The sequence below is a fragment of the Oncorhynchus keta genome, chromosome 29 (genome assembly GCF_023373465.1).
Source record: "Oncorhynchus keta strain PuntledgeMale-10-30-2019 chromosome 29, Oket_V2, whole genome shotgun sequence".
Taxonomy (NCBI): domain Eukaryota; kingdom Metazoa; phylum Chordata; class Actinopteri; order Salmoniformes; family Salmonidae; genus Oncorhynchus; species Oncorhynchus keta.
Genome location: NC_068449.1, coordinates 16,694,584 through 16,716,633, shown reverse-complemented (window position 1 = coordinate 16,716,633; position 22,050 = coordinate 16,694,584). Strand labels below are relative to the sequence as shown.

General features: G+C 43.4%; 1 protein-coding gene across 7 annotated transcripts in view; it reads left to right on the top strand.

Moving 5' to 3' along the window:
- LOC118362351 (palmitoyltransferase ZDHHC14-like) overlaps nt 1-22,050 on the top strand; it is a 92,514-nt gene that overhangs the window by 28,896 nt on the left and 41,568 nt on the right. For all 7 annotated transcript variants that reach the window (XM_035742604.2, XM_035742602.2, XM_035742603.2 and 4 more), the window contains one exon: nt 8,108-8,268. In XM_035742604.2, coding sequence (XP_035598497.1) covers nt 8,108-8,268 — 161 coding nt within the window. The remainder of the gene's footprint in view (nt 1-8,107; nt 8,269-22,050) is intronic.

Here is a 22,050-nt window from a genome sequence, read left to right as displayed (position 1 = left end):
AATCATACCTCCTTTTTACCCGTCTTTCTCGTCTTTGTTGCTGTCAGTTTACTCTGTTCACTTGTGGTTGTTTCCACAGTAACCACTTTCCCCATGACTGACAATGAATAGTGTCCGTCTCCATGACAACTATAGGCTAACTCTTTCAAAGCTCTGGTTTATTTTCAGTTTGGCACTGAACTGAAATATAAGGAATGGATTGAAAGTCTTGAGTCTTGAAATTGGTGCAGTAGATCCATGTCTGTGGGCAAAATAAAGGCCTGATGTAGCAGGGTCTGCCCTCCTTAATGGCCTCAGCTTGGAATTTGTCCATATCCATCACCCTGTCACCCCTTAACTTCTCTAGGGTAGGGGGCAGCATTTGGAATTTTGGATAAAAAGCATGCCCAAATTAAACTGCCTTCTACTCATGCCCAGAAGACAGGATATGCATATAATTAGTAGATCTGGATAGAAAACACTCAAAAGTTTCCAAAAACTGTTAAAATAATGTCTGTGAGTATAACAGAACTGATTTGGCAGGTGAAAACCTGAGAAAAATCCATTCAGGAAGTAGGATTGTTTTGTTGTTGTAGTTTTCTATTCAATGCCATTACAGTATCTATTGACTTAGGACTCAAATTGCAGTTCCTATGCCTTCCACTAGATGTCAACAGTCTTTAGAAATTGTTTCAGGCTTGTATTCTGAAAAATGAGGGAGTAAGAGCAGTCTGAATGAGTGGACCCTGCCGTGTCACAGAGCTTTTTCATGCGCACAACCAGAGAGAGTGCCTTTCTTGTTTACCTTTTATATTGACAACGTTATTGTCCGGTTGAAATATTATAGATTATTTAGGCTAAAAACAACCTGAGGATTGAATATAAACATTGTTTGACGTGATTCTATGAACTTTATGGGTACAATTTGGATTTTCGGATATAAAGAGACTTTATCGAACAAAAGGAACATTTATTGAATAAATGAATGTCTTCTGAGTGCAGAGATATGAAGATCATCAAAGGTAAATTATTTGATCTCTTTCTGACTTGTGTAACTCTTCTACTTGGCTGGTTACTGTTTGTAATGATTTGTCTGCTGGGCTATGTTCTCAAATAATTGTAAGGTATGCTTTCGCCTTAAAGCATTTTTTAAATCTGACACCGTGGTTGGATTCACAAGAAGTTAATCTTTAAACCAATGTAAAATAGTTGTATCTTTTCTGAATTTTTATAATGAGTATTTCTGTATTTGAATTTGGCGCTCTGCAATCTCACTGGATGTTGGCCAGGTGGGACTTTGCAGCTTCTTCAGGGTTATCTTTGGTCTGATTTGTTTCCTCTGATTAATGCCCTCCTTGCCTGGTCCGTGAGTTTTGGTGGACGGCCCTCTCTTGGCAGGTTTGTTGTGGTGCCATATTATTTCCATTTTTTTAATAATGTATTTAATTGTGCTCCGTTGGATGTTTGATATTTTTTTATTACTCAACCTGATCTGTACTTCTCCAAAACTTTGTCCCTGACCTGTTTTGAGAGCTCCTTGGTCTTCATGGTGCCGCTTGCTAGGTGGTACCCCTTGCTTAGTGGTGTTGCAGACTCTTTCAGAACAGGTGTGTGTGTGTGTGTGTGTGTGTGTGTGTGTGTATATATACTGAGATCATGTGACGGATCATGTGACACTTAGATTGCGCACATGTGGCCTTTATTTAACTAATTATGTGACTTCTGAAGGTAATTGGTTGCACCAGATCTTATTTAGGGGCTTCATAGTAAAGGGGGTGAATACATATGCACGCAACACTTTTCCGTAAAAATATTTTTATAATGTTTTGAAACAAGTTATTTTTTTATTTATTTCACTTCACCAGTTTGGACTACTTTGGGTGAATACTTTTACAAGGCACTGTAACGTGACAGGTTTGGAATTTAATGTAAGTCGTCAAAAGCTAACAAACTGTCCAAGGGTTGTATGCGGTGGTTTCCCTGGCCAACATAGCCTACAGTCTGTAAAAGCTTGAGAGACTGCCCCTGAAACCTTTCCACTTGTCATTGCATTTAGATCTCTTTCTTGTGTCAAACCGCTTCGGCCAGTAGTGTAGCCTAGTGCTTTTCAAACAATTAGGTCTACCTTGTTTTTAGTCCTCGTCGTGATACGCTTTGCTCTTCATGTCTTACATTTTCAGGCACCTATCTCTTTCTAAGGCATTGAACTGTTAAACCTTGTCCATTCCCTACAGATGAGACCAGCTCACCTTGAATGGATTTCATGTCACAGTAGGTCCCGTGGGTTTCCCTTCACTTTAGCTGGAGCAAAATAGGCAGGGATTAGGCCTCTCCAGCCTGCTGTGTGTTGTAAATTCAATCGATCAGCAAGCCTTGCATCTGGCCTGCATTGACAGGGATAAACACATGAGTGCTTAGGGCTCAGAATGCTCAAAATCACCCTCCATTACTGTGTGAGCTCTCCAGAGCAAGGAGAAATGCGAGTGGTAGGGACCAGAGATTCAGGTCATCTGTGAGATTTATTCATCTGCCCACTGGTGTACTACTACAGATGTAGAATCAAAATGTGACCAATATTGTTGCAGCAAAATAATCGTGCAGCAACAGGATTTTAATGTTTAGTCCATAATGTTGCTGGATTGGTGGCTAGACTATTAGCTGGCCAAAATATGGCAACATGAAAAGTGCAGTACTGTTATTAATAACCTGGGCGGCAGATGTCCAACGCTCTAACCACAAGGCTTAGTAACCGAAATGTTGCAAGATCGTATCCCCAAGCTGACAAGGTAAAAATCTGTCGTTCTGCCCCTGAATAAGGCAGTTAACCCACTGTTCCTAGGCCATCATTGAAAATAAGAATTTGTTCTTAACTGACTTGCCTAGTTAAATAAAGGTAAAAAATAATTTAAGACCTTGTGTTAGTGAGTGTTTTCGGTGAATTGTGTAAATCATGAAGCTCATCTACATTTTCTGCACGGCAGAAAATGTATCAGCAGCAAAGGAGTGATCAAATTAAAATCCTACATCAGTAGTGATAATAGCCTATCCCAAAACAACAACAGTGTAAGCTTAGTGTGGCCTCTGGTTGTCTGTTTTTTTTGGGGGGGTGGTGTGCTCTGCTTGATTCTACAGTCCACTTACAAAATGGTCTCATTCTTCTTAATTTTTCAGAAAACAAGCCTGAAACAATGTCTAAAGACTGTTGACATCTAGTGGAAGCCATAGGAACTGCAATCTGTGTCCTAACCATTTGGACCATCTCTAGGCATTCAATTGAAAACTACCCACATCAAAAACTCCCACTTCCTGGATGGATTTTCCTCAGGGTTTATCAGTTCTGTTATACTCAGACATTATTTTAACAGTGTTGGAAACTTTATAGTGTTTTCTATCCAATACTACCATGCATATGTATATCCTAGCTTCTGGGCCTGAGTAACAGGCAGTTTACTTTGGGAACGTTTGTCATCCAAACATCAAAATACTGCCCCCTACCCAACAAGCCCAGAATGCATCAAGAGCAGAAAGGAACAATCACTCTGCTCATCCTTGCCTGGGTTAACCCTCCCACAGAGGTGGCAGGTTAGCGTCCACAGGTATCTATACCATCCATATGATGACAGCAGAAAGACATTCAAACTGTAGTTTTATTCCATCTTGCTTATCGGTTTCCATCATTAAAAGCAGACAATGGCTCTGGATTGATGGACACACTATTGGACTGCTATGGTCAGAGTGAATGATTCTTAGCTCCACTCTGGCCTTCTGTACTGCAGGGTCATGGTGGTGATGGGCTATATATATCAAGCTCCAGCTCTAGCAGGGCTCAACTTGGCTCTGAGGATTTGGCCTGGTAATGGATTACATCGTCAGGCAGGGCAGGAGCAGGCCTCTGGAGTACATCTTCCTCACTGTAATCTCTCCTCAAAGGGACAGCTGTGCTCAGAACAACAGAGGTGGAGGGGGATCCACTGGGTCTGTACTACCTCATGGGAATGAGCGCTTCACCATGGAGTGGTTGTATGCATTCGTAGTCAGTCTTTGCAACTCCATTGCTACACCATCTCCCGTGCACTTAATCGTGTGTCTCCCTGCCCCTCTCTCCCAGACTATGTCAGAGTGGGTGATGATGTCAGTGAGTTGGTATGTATGCTCACCCTTGGTTGAGCTGTAGAAAGAGGCTCACTATGACCTGCCTCTGGTCTGTAAGTCTGCTATACCCTCTACTCTACCAGCATGTGACTGTGGAAGAGTCAGTGCTCAGACACACACACACACAGACAATTTCCAGGCACACAGCAGATCACATTTAGTCCATCTCTGGCAGAATGGGAAACGTGGATATTAGTCCAGCCAGCGCTGCTATTATCCCATCATTGTGCAGAGTAGACCCTAGCTGATGTCCCAGACAACAGGACAGAGGACACTACCACCATGTTTCATCCACACGGCTCTACTTTTACCCTCACTTTCTGTGGGAACTCATTTTCTCTGCTGCTCTGGGAACTTGGTGAAACAGGAGCTACTTTTGCTGTTTCACTGTTACTTGATCACTTTTTATAGCAGGTCCAGATTTGGTGTGTTAGCCAGCTGGCGACAGCAGCTGCTGCCCAGTCGTGGTATTAATAAGGCTTACAGGATGTAGTGTCCTCCAGCTTTCCTGGCAGCAGCCTTACTGAGGGATGGGAACTTGGGATGGGCATTGACCAGGGTGTGCCCTGGGGGCAGGCCAGCAAGCCAGGCACATGCAGCCACCTGATGCAGCCACCCAGAAAAGACAGCCAGTGGATTGGAAGACTCTGTCAGTCACACACACAATCTGGCCATCAATACCCACCTCTCACGTCTTGGCCAAAATTCTTGAAGTTTTGGCTGCATGAATTTATGCTAGTCGACGTGAGATCATCTGAAAGCTGAGATGGTTACTTTATTACCAGCCAGTGTTTGAACATTGTTGTTTCCTTAGCTTAAGCTTTGGACTCCCATCCTCCACTCAAGCACCAAAGAATGGTAGGCTTATAATAGTGTGGCCAGGTTGGTGGGAGTGCTGGCTCCCACCTTCTGACCCTGGCTGCGACCCTGGTTCTGTAGCACTGTGGATATGGCCAGGCTCCCAAGGTGTTGCCATCTGGAGAATGGTGATGGAACAGGCCTCTGCCATAACTCTGCTGGATAGTCAACCACAAATGCTCCCTGATTCACAATATCTTTGCATACCTAGTAGGATTTGGCCATACTCATAATCGTATCTGTAAATGTACAGTTTATAGTCAGATCAGATGATATTGGTGATCGGGAAAAAAACATGTTTTTTTAATATGCCTAAGTAGATGTGGGAAAAATACCTCCCTGCACGTTCTCACTGCAAATTAGGCGGGTGTGTCCGTGTCCCTCAACTTGCAGTAGGCAGACAAGTTTTCTGTCACTCAGCTTTTTACTTCATTTTTTATTTTTTACTTGCCCATGCTTGTAAGATATTTTACACATTTATAGCTTGATAGCAAATGTCCTTGCTGTGTGATTTATCATAGTAGCAGGCAGCAGCAATCTATATTATCAGACCAAAAAAATGGAGGAAAAGTGATCGGGTGAAATTATGGAGGAATTCAACTTCACTCTCCAATCAGGGCAATCAAGCAAATGTATTTATAAAGCCCTTCTTACATCAGCTGATGTCAAAGTGCTGTACAGAAACCCAGACTAAAACTCCAAACAATGAACCTAGGAAGAAACCTAGAGAGGAACCAGGCTATGAGGGGTGGCCAGTCCTCCTCTGGCTGTGCCGGGTGGAGATTATAACAGAACATGGCTAAGATGTTCAAGTGTTCATAGCTGACCAGCCGGGTCAAATAATAATAATCACAGTGGTTGTCGAGGGTGCAACAGGTCAGCACCTCAGGAGTATATGTCAGTTGGTTTTTCATAGCATATCATTCAGAGTATCTATACTGCTCCTGCTGTCTCTAGAGTTGAAAAAAGCAGGTCTGGGACAAGTAGCACGTCCGGTCAACAGGTCAGGGTTCCATAGCCGCAGGCAGAACAGTTGAAACTGGAGTAGCAGCACGGCCAGGTGGACTGGGGACAGCAAGGAGTCATCAGGCCAGGTAGTCCTGAAGCATGGTCCTAGGGCTCAGGTCCTCCAAGAGTAAGAAAGGGAAAGCGGGCATACTTAAATTCACAAAGGACACCAGATAAGACAGGAGAGATACTCCAGATATAACAGACTGATTCTAGCCCCCCGACACACAAACTACTGCCGCATAAATACTGGAGGCTGAGACGGGAGGGGTCGGGAGACACTGTGGCCCCGTCCGATGATACCCCCGGACAGGGTCAAACGGGCAGGATATAACCCCACCCAATTTTCCAAAGCACAGACCCCACACCACTAGAGGGATATCTTCAATCACCATCCTGAGACAAGGCTGAGTATAGCCCACAAAGATTTCCGCCACGCCACAACCCAAGGGGGGGCGCCAACCCGGACAGGAAGATCACGTCAGTGACACACCCCTCCTAGGGACGGCATGGAAGAGCACCAGTGACTGTAATAGGGTTAGAGGTAGAGAATCCCAGTGGAGAGAGGGGAACCTGCCAGGCAGAGACAGCAAGGGCGGTTCATTGCTCCAGTGCCTTTCCGAGTATCGTAACGGATATGGGTAAGCAGGATGAACGTAGAGCCCGCCCTGTTCTTTACAGACAGGCAAAGTAACCATGAGTTCTTTAGACCACGTAGAACTTCGCACATGACTGACACGAGAAAGGTGTATGCTGGCACCTGAGTTTCTTTTTCTTCGATCACAGCTAATTACAAAAAATACTCTGATCATAATTGTATCCAGAAAATTGCCCATATCCGTTACGATACCCGTTTTGTCCGATTACTCGGCACACCCCTATTACCTAGTATTTCCTAGCATGCCATGTTTTCAGGTTCTCACATAGTGCCAACTAACACTGGTGTAAACATGACTATAGATAATTTCCCCTCTCGCCTCTGTCTACACATACAGGGATGTATGCTACCTTTCTCCCACTATAACTCTCAGCAACCTATCACTTCCTTTTAGAGTCCCTAGCTTGGCCTTTATGATCAAATGTGATTTTGCTTGGCATTGACTTTCAAACCACAGTCAATGAATGAGAGCGTAAGTACTCTGTGAACGGCAGCACTGCTGTCCTCCTGCTGTTGAACACCATACTAATGGAATAATAATAATAATCCCTCCCTCTCACCTCTCTGTGCCCTGTTCCATGTCATCTTGCCTCATAACAATCCATCCTCTCTGAGAGACTAAAGCATGTTTAAAGCATGTCCTTCTATGTAGTGAATTTGGGGACAGTTCAATGATGAGCGTTTTTGATAATGACATTTTTTGACGTGTGAGTGAAATGATGAACGGTTTTACCAGTCCGATCAGGTGCTGTTCCTCGTCCTTCTATTCCTGGCATACAGTGGTCACATCATTCAGATGGGCTAGTGTGGTACAGGACTTTTTGAGCAAGGCTCAACTCTGTAGTACAGTTTTTCATACTAAATGTCTGACTTAAAGTAACAGAATGACATTTTGTTTGTTTGATAAACCATAAGTACTCCACATCACACATTCATTAATATCCCCCTCAAGGAATGCCTCACATCTGCCCCCCGGCTCCTCGTCAGTAATGAAATCAGAAGTGACAGTGCATGGCCTGGCCATATCAGCTCTAATGATAAAGCGATTACAGTAATAAGTACCTGCAAGATCAGACCTAACTAACGGGATAAAACTCAATGATCTGTCATTAGATCAGATTACAGGGCAGACACTGGGGAAGCCCTGGCCCAGGGGGAGGAGGGTGCTGAGGGGGTGGGATAGAGACAGGCGTCCGGATAATTGTCTGTAAACGGAGGTCATGAGTCTCCATATCTAATATCTACGCTCTGCTTTGAAATGGGGCTGGGTGTGGAGGATAATTATATCCACTTCCCGAAACGACACTTTCTTGGCCAGCAAACGCGTGCCGACGATTCTCGTGATCGTCGTATGTTTGACTTAGCGCAGCCTACTTTGAATACTTCAGGACTTGCATACACTGAGGATCTGTGAGTCTAACTCTGCCTCTCTCTCATCTTTCTTTCCCTTAGCTGTCCCTTCCTGTCGGTGCAGCTCACCCCAGCCATCCCAGTGATAGGGGGGGTGCTATTTGTCTTTGTGCTGGGGACTCTCTTCAGGACGAGCTTCAGTGACCCGGGGGTCCTGCCCCGAGCTACACCTGATGAGGCTGCAGACCTGGAGAGACAGATCGGTAAGAAGACTTCTATTAGTTCTATGTACTGTATTTATCCCTCCTTCTCAATCATCCCTGTCCACAAACACTCTCTCCTAGGGGTGTGAACATGAAAACGTTTAAACAAAATTGGGGTCCTTAACATTAAGAAAAATCCCTAACCTTTTTTTGTTGTTGCAGAAATAAACAGCATAGTGCCCTCAAATGCAACTGTGGACCTCGAAGCCAGTTCCACTGCATTTGATAATTTCCCCCCTCTAATCAGGGACTGATTTAGACCTGGGACACCAGGTGCTTGCAATTCATTGTTATCAGGTTGAACAGAAAACCAGCAGGCTCTGGACCTCGTAGGGTAAGAGTTGAGTAGCCCTGGCATAGTGGGTCAATTTCAGCAACAGCTAAGAGCGTTAAAGCGTGAGACTAACTTCTCCTCTGTTTTAGTGCCCTGGCTACAACACTGTAAACAAACTCATGCACGTTCGCAGGTACTGTGAGAGCAAACTGTTGCATCTCGCTCCTCTTTAAAGCCTAATCACTGATGATAGGCATTGTTGAGTGATTTTGCATCCATTGCTGTTGATTGAAGATAGATGGGCCTAGTGCACAGTTCTGATTCTGTATGCCATTAGGACCTACCTGCCTATAATGTGCCCCTCTCCTCTCTCTCCGTTCCTTGCTTTGAAAGATGCAAGTGTTTGTGTTGCCGGAAGTGTGGCAAACTAATCGGTCTCCTCCGTCCTAAAAATACTGAATCTCAGGAGTCTATTCTTAGGGGAATCCAATTTTGACACTCAGAAATGGGAGTCGACATCGTGAGTCGATGTGCAAGGAGTTGAGGAATCCGTTATTTTGGAGTCAACCCTACACTACTACGTCATTGTCATTAGCAGTTGAAAAAATGGCAGAGAAAGGCAAGCGACAGCAGCAAAGTCATGTAGTATGGCAATACTTTTGGAAGTTAAACGAAGAAATGCAAACATTGCGAGGTACAGTAAATTAAGGTACAGTAATGGTAGTACAGGTGCAATGATTATTAACCATCTGAAATGGACTCACCTTGAGACGCAAATGTGGAATTTTCTGAATTTTTCTTAATGTTTTAACAGAACCAATTTGTTTTCTATTCGTCATGTCCCTACTCAATCCCACACGTGTCTCACACACATCCTTCTTTTCCGCTCCTCCTTTCCCTGTCTCCCTCCTTCTCATGTCCTCACCATATCTTTCCCTGTCTCCCTCCTTCTCATGTCCTCACCATATCTTTCACTGTCTCTCTCCTTCTCATGTCCTCACCATATCTTTCCCTGTCTCCCTCCTTCTCATGTCCTCACCATATCTTTCCCTGTCTCCCTCCTTCTCATGTCCTCACCATATCTTTCCCTGTCTCCCTCCTTCTCATGTCCTCACCATATCTTTCCCTGTCTCCCTCCTTCTCATGTCCTCACCATATCTTTCCCTGTCTCCCTCCTTCTCATGTCCTCACCATATCTTTCCCTGTCTCCCTCCTTCTCATGTCCTCACCATATCTTTCCCTGTCTCCCTCCTTCTCATGTCCTCACTTTCCCTGTCTCCCTCCTTCTCATATATCTTTCCCTGTCTCCCTCCTTCTCATGTCCTCACCATATCTTTCACTGTCTCCCTCCTTCTCATGTCCTCACCATATCTTTCCCTGTCTCCCTCCTTCTCATGTCCTCACCATATCTTTCCCTGTCTCCCTCCTTCTCATGTCCTCACCATATCTTTCACTGTCTCCCTCCTTCTCATGTCCTCACCATATCTTTCCCTGTCTCCCTCCTTCTCATGTCCTCACCATATCTTTCCCTGTCTCCCTCCTTCTCATGTCCTCACCATATCTTTCCCTGTCTCTCTCCTTCTCATGTCCTCACCATATCTTTCCCTGTCTCCCCTCCTTCTCATGTCCCTCATGTCCATATCTTTCACTGTCTCCTCCTTCTCATGTCCTCACCATATCTTTCACTGTCTCCCTCCTTCTCATGTCCTCACCATATCTTTCATGTCTGTCTCCCTCCTTCTCATGTCCTCACCATATCTTTCACTGTCTCTCTCCTTCTCATGTCCTCACCATATCTTTCACTGTCTCTCTCCTTCTCATGTCCTCACCATATCTTTCACTGTCTCCTCCTTCTCATGTCCTCACCATATCTTTCACTGTCTCCCTCCTTCTCATGTCCTCTCCCTCCTTCTCATGTCCTCACCATATCTTTCACTGTCTCCCTCCTTCTCATGTCCTCACCATATCTTTCACTGTCTCTCTCCTTCTCATGTCCTCACCATATCTTTCACTGTCTCTCTCCTTCTCATGTCCTCACCATATCTTTCACTGTCTCTCTCCTTCTCATGTCCTCACCATATCTTTCACTGTCTCTCTCCTTCTCATGTCCTCACCATATCTTTCACTGTCTCTCTCCTTCTCATGTCCTCACCATATCTTTCACTGTCTCTCTCCTTCTCATGTCCTCACCATATCTTTCACTGTCTCCTCCTTCTCATGTCCTCACCATATCTTTCACTGTCTCTCTCCTTCTCATGTCCTCACCATATCTTTCACTGTCTCCTCCCTTCATATCTTTCACTGTCTCCTTCTCATGTCTCTCCTTCTCATGTCCTCACCATATCTTTCACTGTCTCCCCTTCCTTCTCATGTCCTCACCATATCTTTCACTGTCTCCCTCCTTCTCATGTCCTCACCATATCTTTCACTGTCTCTCTCCTTCTCATGTCCTCACCATATCTTTCACTGTCTCCCTCCTTCTCATGTCCTCACCATATCTTTCACTGTCTCTCTCCTTCTCATGTCCTCACCATATCTTTCACTGTCTCCCTCCTTCTCATGTCCTCACCATATCTTTCACTGTCTCCCTCCTTCTCATGTCCTCACCATATCTTTCACTGTCTCCCTCCTTCTCATGTCCTCACCATATCTTTCACTGTCTCTCTCCTTCTCATGTCCTCACCATATCTTTCACTGTCTCTCTCCTTCTCATGTCCTCACCATATCTTTCACTGTCTCCCTCCTTCTCATGTCCTCACCATATCTTTCACTGTCTCCCTCCTTCTCATGTCCTCACCATATCTTTCACTGTCTCCCTCCTTCTCATGTCCTCACCATATCTTTCACTGTCTCTCTCCTTCTCATGTCCTCACCATATCTTTCACTGTCTCTCTCCTTCTCATGTCCTCACCATATCTTTCCCTGTCTCTCTCCTTCTCATGTCCTCACCATATCTTTCACTGTCTCTCTCCTCATGTCCTCACCATATCTTTCACTGTCTCTCTCCTTCTCATGTCCTCACCATATCTTTCCCTGTCTCTCTCCTTCTCATGTCCTCACCATATCTTTCACTGTCTCTCTCCCTGACCTCCACCTGCTATGCCCAGACCAGTGGTCATGTTGTTAGCTTTGACTGATGCCTCTCCCCCTCGGGCGGTGGTGTGCCAGTTGTCCCCTGGCAGGTCAAAGGTCATCTAGTCTCATTATGGAGCAAGCTTCTGACGGTCTTTTCTGCTGCTGTGGGCGGAGCCAGGAGGACAAAATATTTAAGTGTCTTTCGAATTGGTTATGGTAGTAGGTGCCAGGCGCACCGGTTTGTGTCAAGAACTGCAATGCCGCTGGGTTTTTAAGAACAGTTGAAAACAGTTTGCTGTGTCTATCAAGGATGGACATCCATCCAACTTGACACAACTGTAGGAAGCATTGGAGTCAACATATGCCAGCATCCCTGTGCAATGCTTTCAACACCTTGTAGAGTCCATGCCCCAATGAATTGAGGCTGTTCTGAGGGAGAAAGGGTGTGCCACTCAAGATTAGGTGTTGTTAATGTTTTGTACACACACTGTATTATGCTCTTATCTGTGTCAGGAGTCTGAATCAGGAGTTGTTCTTCAGGCCCTCATTAAACAAACAGCAGAGTGGTGTTTTTATTCATCTTATTTGGAGACTTAAGCTTTGGGAGGGAGCGGAGGCATGGTAGCACAGAAAGGACTCGAAGCTTTGGGAGGGAGCGGAGGCATGGTAGCACAGAAAGGACTCGAAGCTTTGGGAGGGAGCGGAGGCATGGTAGCACAGAAAGGACTCGAAGCTTTGGGAGGGAGCGGAGGCATGGTAGCACAGAAAGGACTCGAAGCTTTGGGAGGGAGCGGAGGCATGGTAGCACAGAAAGGACTCGAAGCTTTGGGAGGGAGCGGAGGCATGGTAGCACTCGCTCTGCCCCCCTTCGGTTAATGTCAACGTGTGTGGCATCAGAGAATGCACTCTGAAGGAACTCTGCCCTGCATCTGCTGTGGGAACTTGAGCCCATTACACCTCTTCAAAACCCATGTTCTTACAGTGCAGTAGCTCTGTAGTCCATCCCAGGAGCACCTACCACTACCATGCCCATGTTTGTCATTGTCAGCGTCCAAACAAATTGCCTCTTGCCCAGGTCCAATGGTATATCTGTAGTGGTGTACCAAGTATTGATTTGCTGCTACCTAGATCTAGCCAGAACTGTATATTTACCTCTTCTTGATAGAAACCTCTGGATCCAGCTATTGCACAATGATGATTTTAGGAGCATGTTGGGGCACACATCCAGGCCAAGTACAGAGCATTCCTCCAGTTTGTGAAAGATGCAGTCCTGACTAATGCTACCCATACAACCACCTCAGGCTATAGCTCTTTTTTCAGGAATCCCAGGTTCAACCCACTGGACAGAAAAAGATCCCTGGTTGTTCTGATAGTGAGGAGAGAGGAAAAAGCCATGTTAAAGGTCCAATCAGCTATTTAAACAACAACAAAGCACACTCACTGCCAGAGTTTTGGTAAAAACCTGAAGAATGGGCCTGGAGAAATGTAATCATTCTCAAATTCATAAGCTGCTATGGATGCAAGAACGGACCATCGATGATATCAAAATGATAGCTTTAACCATGATTTGAGGCTTTTCAGTTTTTAACATTTACTTTGTTTATGAATATTGGAGTAAAACAATCTTATGTTTTGGGTTTTGATGGGGTAGGACAGTTCAACTAAGATCATGAAGCATTTATAAGTTTATATTATTGAGTAAATATAATGAATTTACAAGTACAGAAATGGATGTAGCAACTGCTGATTGACCCTTTTAAATGCTGATTCTCTGCCCCCCCCAACCATTGCCCACTGTAATGCTCTATTCATGGTGTGGCTGGATGATATGCAGATGCATTAGAGCAAATCTGTTAGCACTTACCCTGATCCAGCTCCTACAAGGTGTTGGCATCCTCTGCTCTGGACACTCACTCACTGTTTCTTTGTTTTATCTCTGTCTTCACTCCATCTTCACATTCCTGGATCCATCTTTCCCCTCTTTCTCTTTCTTTCACTATATTGCATTAATCTCTCTGGCCTGCTCTCGGTCACCAACTTTTCCATCTCCCTTTCCATCAAACACACACACGTACGTCAGGGCTCATTCCTCACATTTCCAGACTGTATTTCTCAGGCTGACTGTTGTACTGATCCCATTCCTCCTCAGAACAGCCCAGACAGCCATGCTCTCCTCTAGTGCAGCATCCTTATATAACCACCACACACACACACACACACACACACACACACACACACACACACACACACACACACACACACACACACACACACACACACACACACACTAACAGCAAGTCTCTGAGGAGAAGACTGGCCTTGTCTGCAGAGGAGCAAGCCTTGTTTTCTCTTATTAGTGGTGCTCTGTCTCTGTGTGCTTCACAGCATTAGGAGAACGTGTGAGTATGCAGTGTTGACATAACATGGTTTGTTGTCTGCACTTCTTCGCTGGATTGATTAGCATTCCACAGCCCACTCTGCTGCTGGTATGAAATAGTCGCTTCCTTTACAGCGTATGGTGTCATGAAGCTGATGATGGGTTTTAACTGTCAGTGTTAACAGAGTTGTAACTGTGCCGAGACAGACTAGAAACTCACTGGCAACTCGGCTTCCTGTCATCATCTCCCTGCCTGCCTGGGTTAATATGTTGTGGGAAAATACCAGAGTCTGGCAGCCCGTTTGTAAATGGGCTGATAGAGCCACTACTTCAATTCAAATTTCTGTGTTTTTATTTTTACAAGCCCACATTGTCTAGCAGTGTTTGTTTGAAACAGACTCCTGGGCCTATGAGAGATGAGAGAACATAGTATCTCATCCAAAAGTATTTATTGTTAACTGTATTTTGGTTCTGTTTCTTGGTTGTTTTTAATTAGTTTGATTCCATTTGAAAGACAGTGTTGAAGGTAACGAGCCGTGGGTTCACAGGACCAGGTCTGATGTTTGGTGAGTGAATGACTAAATATAAGCACATTGTCATGTGTCTGGTTCTTCTGGAATAGTGGAGGGACTGGGTCACAGAGGGAGAGAGATATAGCCCCCTAGACACCACTACGAGAACATAACCAACAAAAATGGGTCACATATCCTGCAGCTCTGTCACAGATTACTGCACCTGTACATAGCCCACCTATAATTTAGCCCAAACAACTACCTCTTTCCCTACTTTATTTATTTTGCTCCTTTGAACCCCATTATTTTTATTTCTACTTTGCACGTTCTTCCACTGCAAATCTACCATTCCAGTGTTTTACTTGCTATATTGTATTTACTTTGCCACCATGGCCTTTTTTTTACCATTCTTCCCTTATCTCACCTCATTTGCTCACATCGTATATAGACTTGTTTATACTGTATTATTGACTGTATGTTTGTTTTACAACGACACAGAGTTACACATGGAGTATGTGTCAAACTGCTTTGCTTTATCTTGGCCAGGTCGCAATTGTAAATGAGAACTTGTTCTCAACTTTCCTACCTGGTTAAATAAAGGTGAAAAAAAAAAAAAAAAAAAAAAAACATGCTGGGTATGTACATAGTCCATGGTAGGCTTTGAGGGGACTCCTACTCTAGTACACCTATAGATCATCCCTTGGCAGTAGTAGGCCTTACTGTATACTACTTTATTACTGACCGAAACCCAGTCTCTGAGTGTTCAGTCAGCCCACTGACACCCCTCAGATCACAGCTAAATCTACACTACCGTAGAGAAGTTAAAAGGCTAATTGATCATTAGAAAACCCTTTTGCAGTTATGCTAGCACAGCTGAAAACTGTTTTTCTGATTTAAAGAAGCAATAAAACTGTCCGCCTTTAGACTAGTTGAGTATCTGGACCATCAGTATTTGTGGGTTTGATTACAGGCTCAAAATGTCCAGAATCAAAGTACTTTCTTCTGTAACTCGTCAGTCTATTCTTGTTCTGAGAAATGAAGGCTATTCCATGTGAGAAATTGCCAAGAAACTGAAGATCTCATACAACACTGTGGACTACTCTCTTCACAGAAAAGCGCAAACTGGCCCTAACCAGAATAGAAAGAGGAGTGGAAGGCCCCGGTGCACAACTGAGCAAGAGGACACGTACATTAGAGTGTCTAGTTAGAGAAACAGACACCTCAAGTCCTCAACTGGCAGCTTCATTAAATGATACGCAAAACACCAGTCTCAACATCAACAGGGAAGAGGTTACTTTGGGATGCTGGCCTTCTAAGCAGAGTTCCTCTGTCCAGTGTCTGTGTTCTTTTGCCCATCTTAATATTTTATTTTTATGGCCAGTCAATATGGCTTTTTCTTTGCAACTCTGCCTAGAAGGCCAGCATCCTGGAGTCTCCTCTTCACTGTTATCTCAAGTTGAGGGAGCGTGCAGTTGGCATGCTGACCTCAGCAATGTCCACCTGAGCTGTTGACTGAGAATTGAGTGATTATTTCTCTACCATAAGCCGCCTTCAATGTTGTTTTAGAAACATTTTCAGTACGTCCAACCTTAACATCCGGCTTCTTCACCTGCTGGATCATGAAAGACCAGCCACCTGGACAGCTGATGAAACTGTGTTTGCACGACCAAAGATCATGGGAAGCTCATCTGCGTGTTCATCATCCTCACCAGGGTCTTGACCTGACAGCAGTTTGGTGTCCTGACCAACTTCAGTGGGAAAATGCTCACCTTTGATGGCCACTGGCATGCGGCAGAAGTGTGCTCTTCACGGATGAATCCCGGTTTCAACTGTACCGGGCATATGGCAGACGTGGGCGAGTGGATTGCTGATGTCAATGTTGTGAACAGTGCCCAATGGTGGTGGAGTTATGGTATGGGCAGGCAATAGCTATGGAGAATGAACACAATTGCATTTTTTCGATGGCAGTTTGAATGCACAGAGAACGTGACGAGACCCTGAGACCCATTCTTGTGCCATTCCTCCACCACTATCACCTCATGTTTTAGCATGATAATGGGATTATGCCGGTTCATTGTTTAGCTACATGTCTAAACAAAAGACACCATTTCACTATACCGTTTACATTTTTGTATCCTGTGCATGTGACGAATACACTCACTTTACCAGAGAGGGTAATGTGAAGAACATGACTTTCACCAAAGTCAGATTAGGATATAGGCCACGGACTAGATATTTTTATTTAGAGTTTTTCCTTATTTTAGGCTACTACATTTATCACTTTTAGTCTTGCTGTAAAGAACCAAAGAGTTCACTACTTTCTCTGTTTAGCACATGGCCTCACGTGAATCCTTAAAGAGATGGGTGGGGCTAAGACTTAAGAGGATGTGAACGATACTGAATTGGTGTAGACAAAGAGAAGCTCTCCAGTAGGTGTACCAAAACATTCAAGGGCCATTTTCTCAAAAGTGGGGTTACAAGTTGATCAACTTTCAAAGCTGAATTACTTTCCCATTGTTCCTCAAGTGTAGTGTATGATATTCCACTTCCTAGCTCGGAGTCTCTACTTTTGTCCAATGTAAGAAAAAAAAAAAGCGTTTCAAATTTTGCTACATAGGAGCGAGTCCAGGTTGTGGGTCACATGTATCAATGAATTGGCGCGGGGCACTAGAACAGTGTGCAGCACCCGCCCTCACTCTACTGGACTCAGAAATCAAATGTCTACTGTTTGCAGAAGATCTGGTGCATAGCACGTAGATCTTCTGCACAGATTCTGTCAGACCTGGCCTTGACAGTGAATCTCAGTAAGACAAAAATAAAGGTCCAAAAAAGGTCCAGTCACCAGGACCAGAATTACAAATTCCATCGAGACACCATTGTCCTAGAGCACACGAAAACTACATGTACCCTGGCCTAACATCAATCAATCAAATGTATTTATAAAGCCCTTTTTACATCAGCAGATGTTACAAAGTTATATACAGAATCCCAGCCTAAAACACTAAACAGCAAGCAATGCAGATGTAGAAGCACGGTGGAAAAACACAGGTAACTTCCACAAGGCTGTGAATCATCTGAGACAAGGCAAGAAGGGCCTTCTATGCCATCAAAAGGGAACATAAAACTCAACATCACAATTAGGATCTGGCTAAATATAATTCAGTCAGAACCCTCTATGGTTGTGAGTTCTGGGGTCCACTCACTAACCAAGAATTCACAAAATGGAATAAACATCCAATTGAGACTCTGCATGCAGAAATATACTTAGCGTACAACGCAAAATCTCAAACAATGCATACAGAGCAGAATTAGGACCATGCCCACTCGTTATCAACAATCCAGAAAAGACCAGTTCAATTGTACAACCACCTAAAGGAAGTGATGCCACCACAAAGCAAGCACCCTTCATGGTGTGAGAGGAGGAAGGAATTTAGCTTATAGTTTCTGCATGCTGTGTTCCACTTTGTTTATGCTACAGCTCTGTGGTCAGTCGCAATTTGCAGACAAAAACACGACAAAGAAAGAAGGAAAGAAGGACAGATAGTGGGGGCTTGGAAAGAGGGAGAGAGTGGAGGGACAGGAGGGGAGTGTGAGGGCTCCCTGTGTCCGTGTGAAGGGTGTCCTGTGGTGGCCAGCTGATAGGCGATAGAGGGTGATGTGATTATCAGGTCCCTGAAGTGTGATCTATCACACATTACACTCTGCTCTGTCAAGAACCATACACACCCTCCACAGGGGAACAGCAATGCTGGGAGATAGGCTGTCTGCAGTCTCTCACTCATTCTCACTCACTCACTCACACACACACCACACACCACACACCACACACACACACACACACACACACAGTGTGTATCCACTGGGCTATTGAATTTGAGCCGGGGGTGAAAGCAAAATTAAAAAGGTGAAATAGAATAAAAGAGGAAAACTAAATGTGATCAGTTGAACCTGTTCAAGGTAATGTGATAGAAACTAGAGGGCGACCGACTAATCGGAACGGCCAATTTAATTGGGGCCAATTTCAAGTTTTCATAACAATCGGTAATTGTCATTTTTGGACACCGATTATGGCCGATTACATTGCACTCCACGAGGAGACTGTGTGGCAGGCTGAGTACCTGTTATGCGAATGCAGCAAGGAGCCAAGGCAAGGTGCTAGGTAGCATTAAACTTATCTTATCTTAACATAAACTAGTAATGTAGTTAACTAGTGATTATCTTGCTTGTCTTGTGTTGCATTTAATCGATGAGGTGCCTGTTAATTTATCATTGAATCACAGCCTACTTCGCCAAACGGGTGATTTAACAAGCGCATTCGTGAAAAGCACTGTTGTTGCACCAATGTGTACCTAACCATAAACATCAACTCCTTTCTTAAAATCAATACACAAGTATATATTTCTAAACCTGCATATTTAGTTAATATTGCCTGCTAAAATGAATTTCTTTTAACTAGGGAAATTGTGTCACTTGTGCTCTGTGCAACAGAGTCAGGGTATATGCAGCAGTTTGGGCCACCTGGCTCATTGCGAACTGTGTGAAGACCATTTCTTCCTAACAAAGACAGCCAAATTCACCAAACGGGGGATGATTTAACAAAAGCTCATTTGCGAAAAAAGCACAATCGTTGCACGAATGTACCTAACCATAAACATCAATGCCTTTCTTAAAATCAATATACAGAAGTATATATTTTTAAACTTGCATATTTAGTTAAAAGCAATCCATGTTAGCAGGCGATATTAACTAGGCAAATTGTCACTTCTCTTGCGTTCATTATGACATTACATTGAAGGTTGTGCAATGTAACAGCAATATTTAGGCTTATAGATGCCACCTGTTAGATAAAATGTAGGACGGTTCTGAATTTCACTGAAAGAATAAACGTTTTGTTTTCGAAATTATAGTTTCTGGATTTGTCCATATTAATGATCGAAGGCTCGTATTTTTGTGTTATTATATTAGATTGAAGTCTATGATTTGAAAGAGCAGTCTGACTGAGCGGTGGTAGGCAGCAGCAGGCTTGTAAGCATTCATTCAAACAGCACTTTAGTGCATTTTGCCAGCAGCTCTTCGCTGTGCTTCAAGCATTGCGCTGTTTATGACTTCAAGCCTATCAACTCCTGAGATTAGGCTGGCAATACTAAAGTACCTATTAGAACATCCAATAGTGAAAGGTATATGAAATGCAAATGGTATAGAGAGAAATAGTCCAATAATAACTACAACCTAACACTTCTTACTTGGGAATATTGAAGACTCATGTTAAAAGGAACCACCAGCTTTCATATGTTCTCATGTTCTGAGCAAGGAACTTAACCTGTTACTCCTACCCCCTACTTTTTCGAACATTCTGTTAACAATCGCGCAACATTTCAGCGCCCTGCTACTCATGCCAGGAATATAGTATATGCATATGATTAGTATGTGTGGATAAAAAACACTCAGACGTTTATAAAACTGGTTAAATCACGGCTGTGACTATAACAGAACGTGCGTTTCATCGAAAAGTGCAGGAAAATCTGATCACTGAAAATGGGAAAATATATCCATGCGTCACTTCAACCCATTGTTAAACGTGAACCACATTAAATGGGGCCGAGGTTGCAATACCTACAGCTTCCACACGATGTCAACAGTCTTGTCATTTGCCTATGATTTGTTTCTTCGTCAAACAGACACGAGGCAGCGCAGTTCTTCCGGTCTCCGACCGGATATTTTGGTTGAGATTTACCCGGACATTATTTCCAGACGTACAGCTATAGAATATACATCGCCTCGTGATCAATTTGATCGCTTATTAACGTTTACTAATACCTAAAGTTGCATTACAAAAGTATTTCGAAGTGTTTTGTGAAAGTTTATCGTTGACTTTTTTCATTTAAAAAAATGACGTTACGTTATAAAATGCTATTTTTTTCGTTGACCACACAGTCTTCATAGATCGATATCTAGGCTATATATGGACCGATTTAATCGAAAAAAAGCCCGAATAGTGATGTTTATGGGACATCTAGGAGTGCCAACAAAGAAGATGGTCAAAGGTAATGAATGTTTTATATTTTATTTGTGCGTTTTGTGTAGCGCCGACTATGCTAATTATTTTGTTTACGTCCCCTGCGGGTCTTTTGGGGTGTTACATGCTATCAGATAATAGCTTCTCATGCTTTTGCCGAAAAGCATTTTAAAAATCTGACTTGTTGTGAATCCAGGCAACGAGTGTAGCTTTAATTCAGTACCCTGCATGTGTATTTTAATGAACGTTTGAGTTTTAACGAGTGCTATTAGCATTTAGCGTAGCGCATTTGCATTTCCAGATGTCTAGATGGGATGCCTGCGTGTCGGGTAGGAGCAAGAGGTTAAACTTTAGCTTTCTTACATGGAACATATTGCACTTTTACTTTCTTCTCCAACACTGTTTTTGCATTATTTAACCCAAATTGAACATTTTCTTAATTTATTTGAGACTAAATTGATTTTATTGATGTATTATATTAAGTTAAAATAAGTGTTCATTGTTCCATTCAGTATTGTTGTAATTGTCATTATTACAAATATATATATTAGGTATCAGCTTTTCTTTCGTCCCCAATTGGTATCGGCGTTAAAAATCATAATCATAAACATCCATGTATTTAATTTATTTAACCATTCCAGTAAGTTAAGAATCAGTCCTCAATAGCAATATAAAGAAACAAGGAAACAAGCATGATAATACATAAACAAAACTATAAATGCAACATTCAAACATTTTACTGAGTTACAGTTCATATATGGAAATCAGTCGATTTAAATAAATTCTTTAGCTCTAATCTATGGATTGCCCATGACAGGTATGCATCTGTTAGTCACGGAAAAATATGCATCTCCTGGTCACCTTAAAAAAAAACAAGGTAGGGGCTTGGATCAGAAAACCAGTGGTGTAACCACCTCATGCAGCACGGCACATCTCCTTCGCATAGAGTTGATCAGGCTGTTGATTGTGGCCTGTGGAATGTTGTTCCACTCTTCATTGGCTGTGCGAAATTGCTGGGAACTGGAACACGCTATCATACACGTCGCCCAGAGCATCCCACACATGCTCAATGGGTGACCTGCCTGGTGAGTATGCAGGCCATGGAAGAACTGGGACATGTTCAGCTTCCAGAAATTGTGTACAGATCCTTACGACATGGGGCAGTGCATTATCATGCTGAAACATGAGGTGATGGACGTGGAGGCATTTTTTATTTCTTTTTTATTTCACCTTTATTTAACCAGGTAGGCTAGTTGAGAACAAGTTCTCATTTGCAACTGCGACCTGGCCAAGATAAAGCATAGCAGTGTGAACAGACAACACAGAGTTACACATGGAGTAAAAAATTAACAAGTCAATAACACAGTAGGAAAAAAAGGGGGGGAGTCTATATACATTGTGTGCAAAAGGCATGAGGAGGTAGGCGAATAATTACAATTTTGCAGATTAACACTGGAGTGATAAATGATCAGATGGTCACGTACAGGTAGAGATATTGGTGTGCAAAAGAGCAGAAAAGTAAATAAAT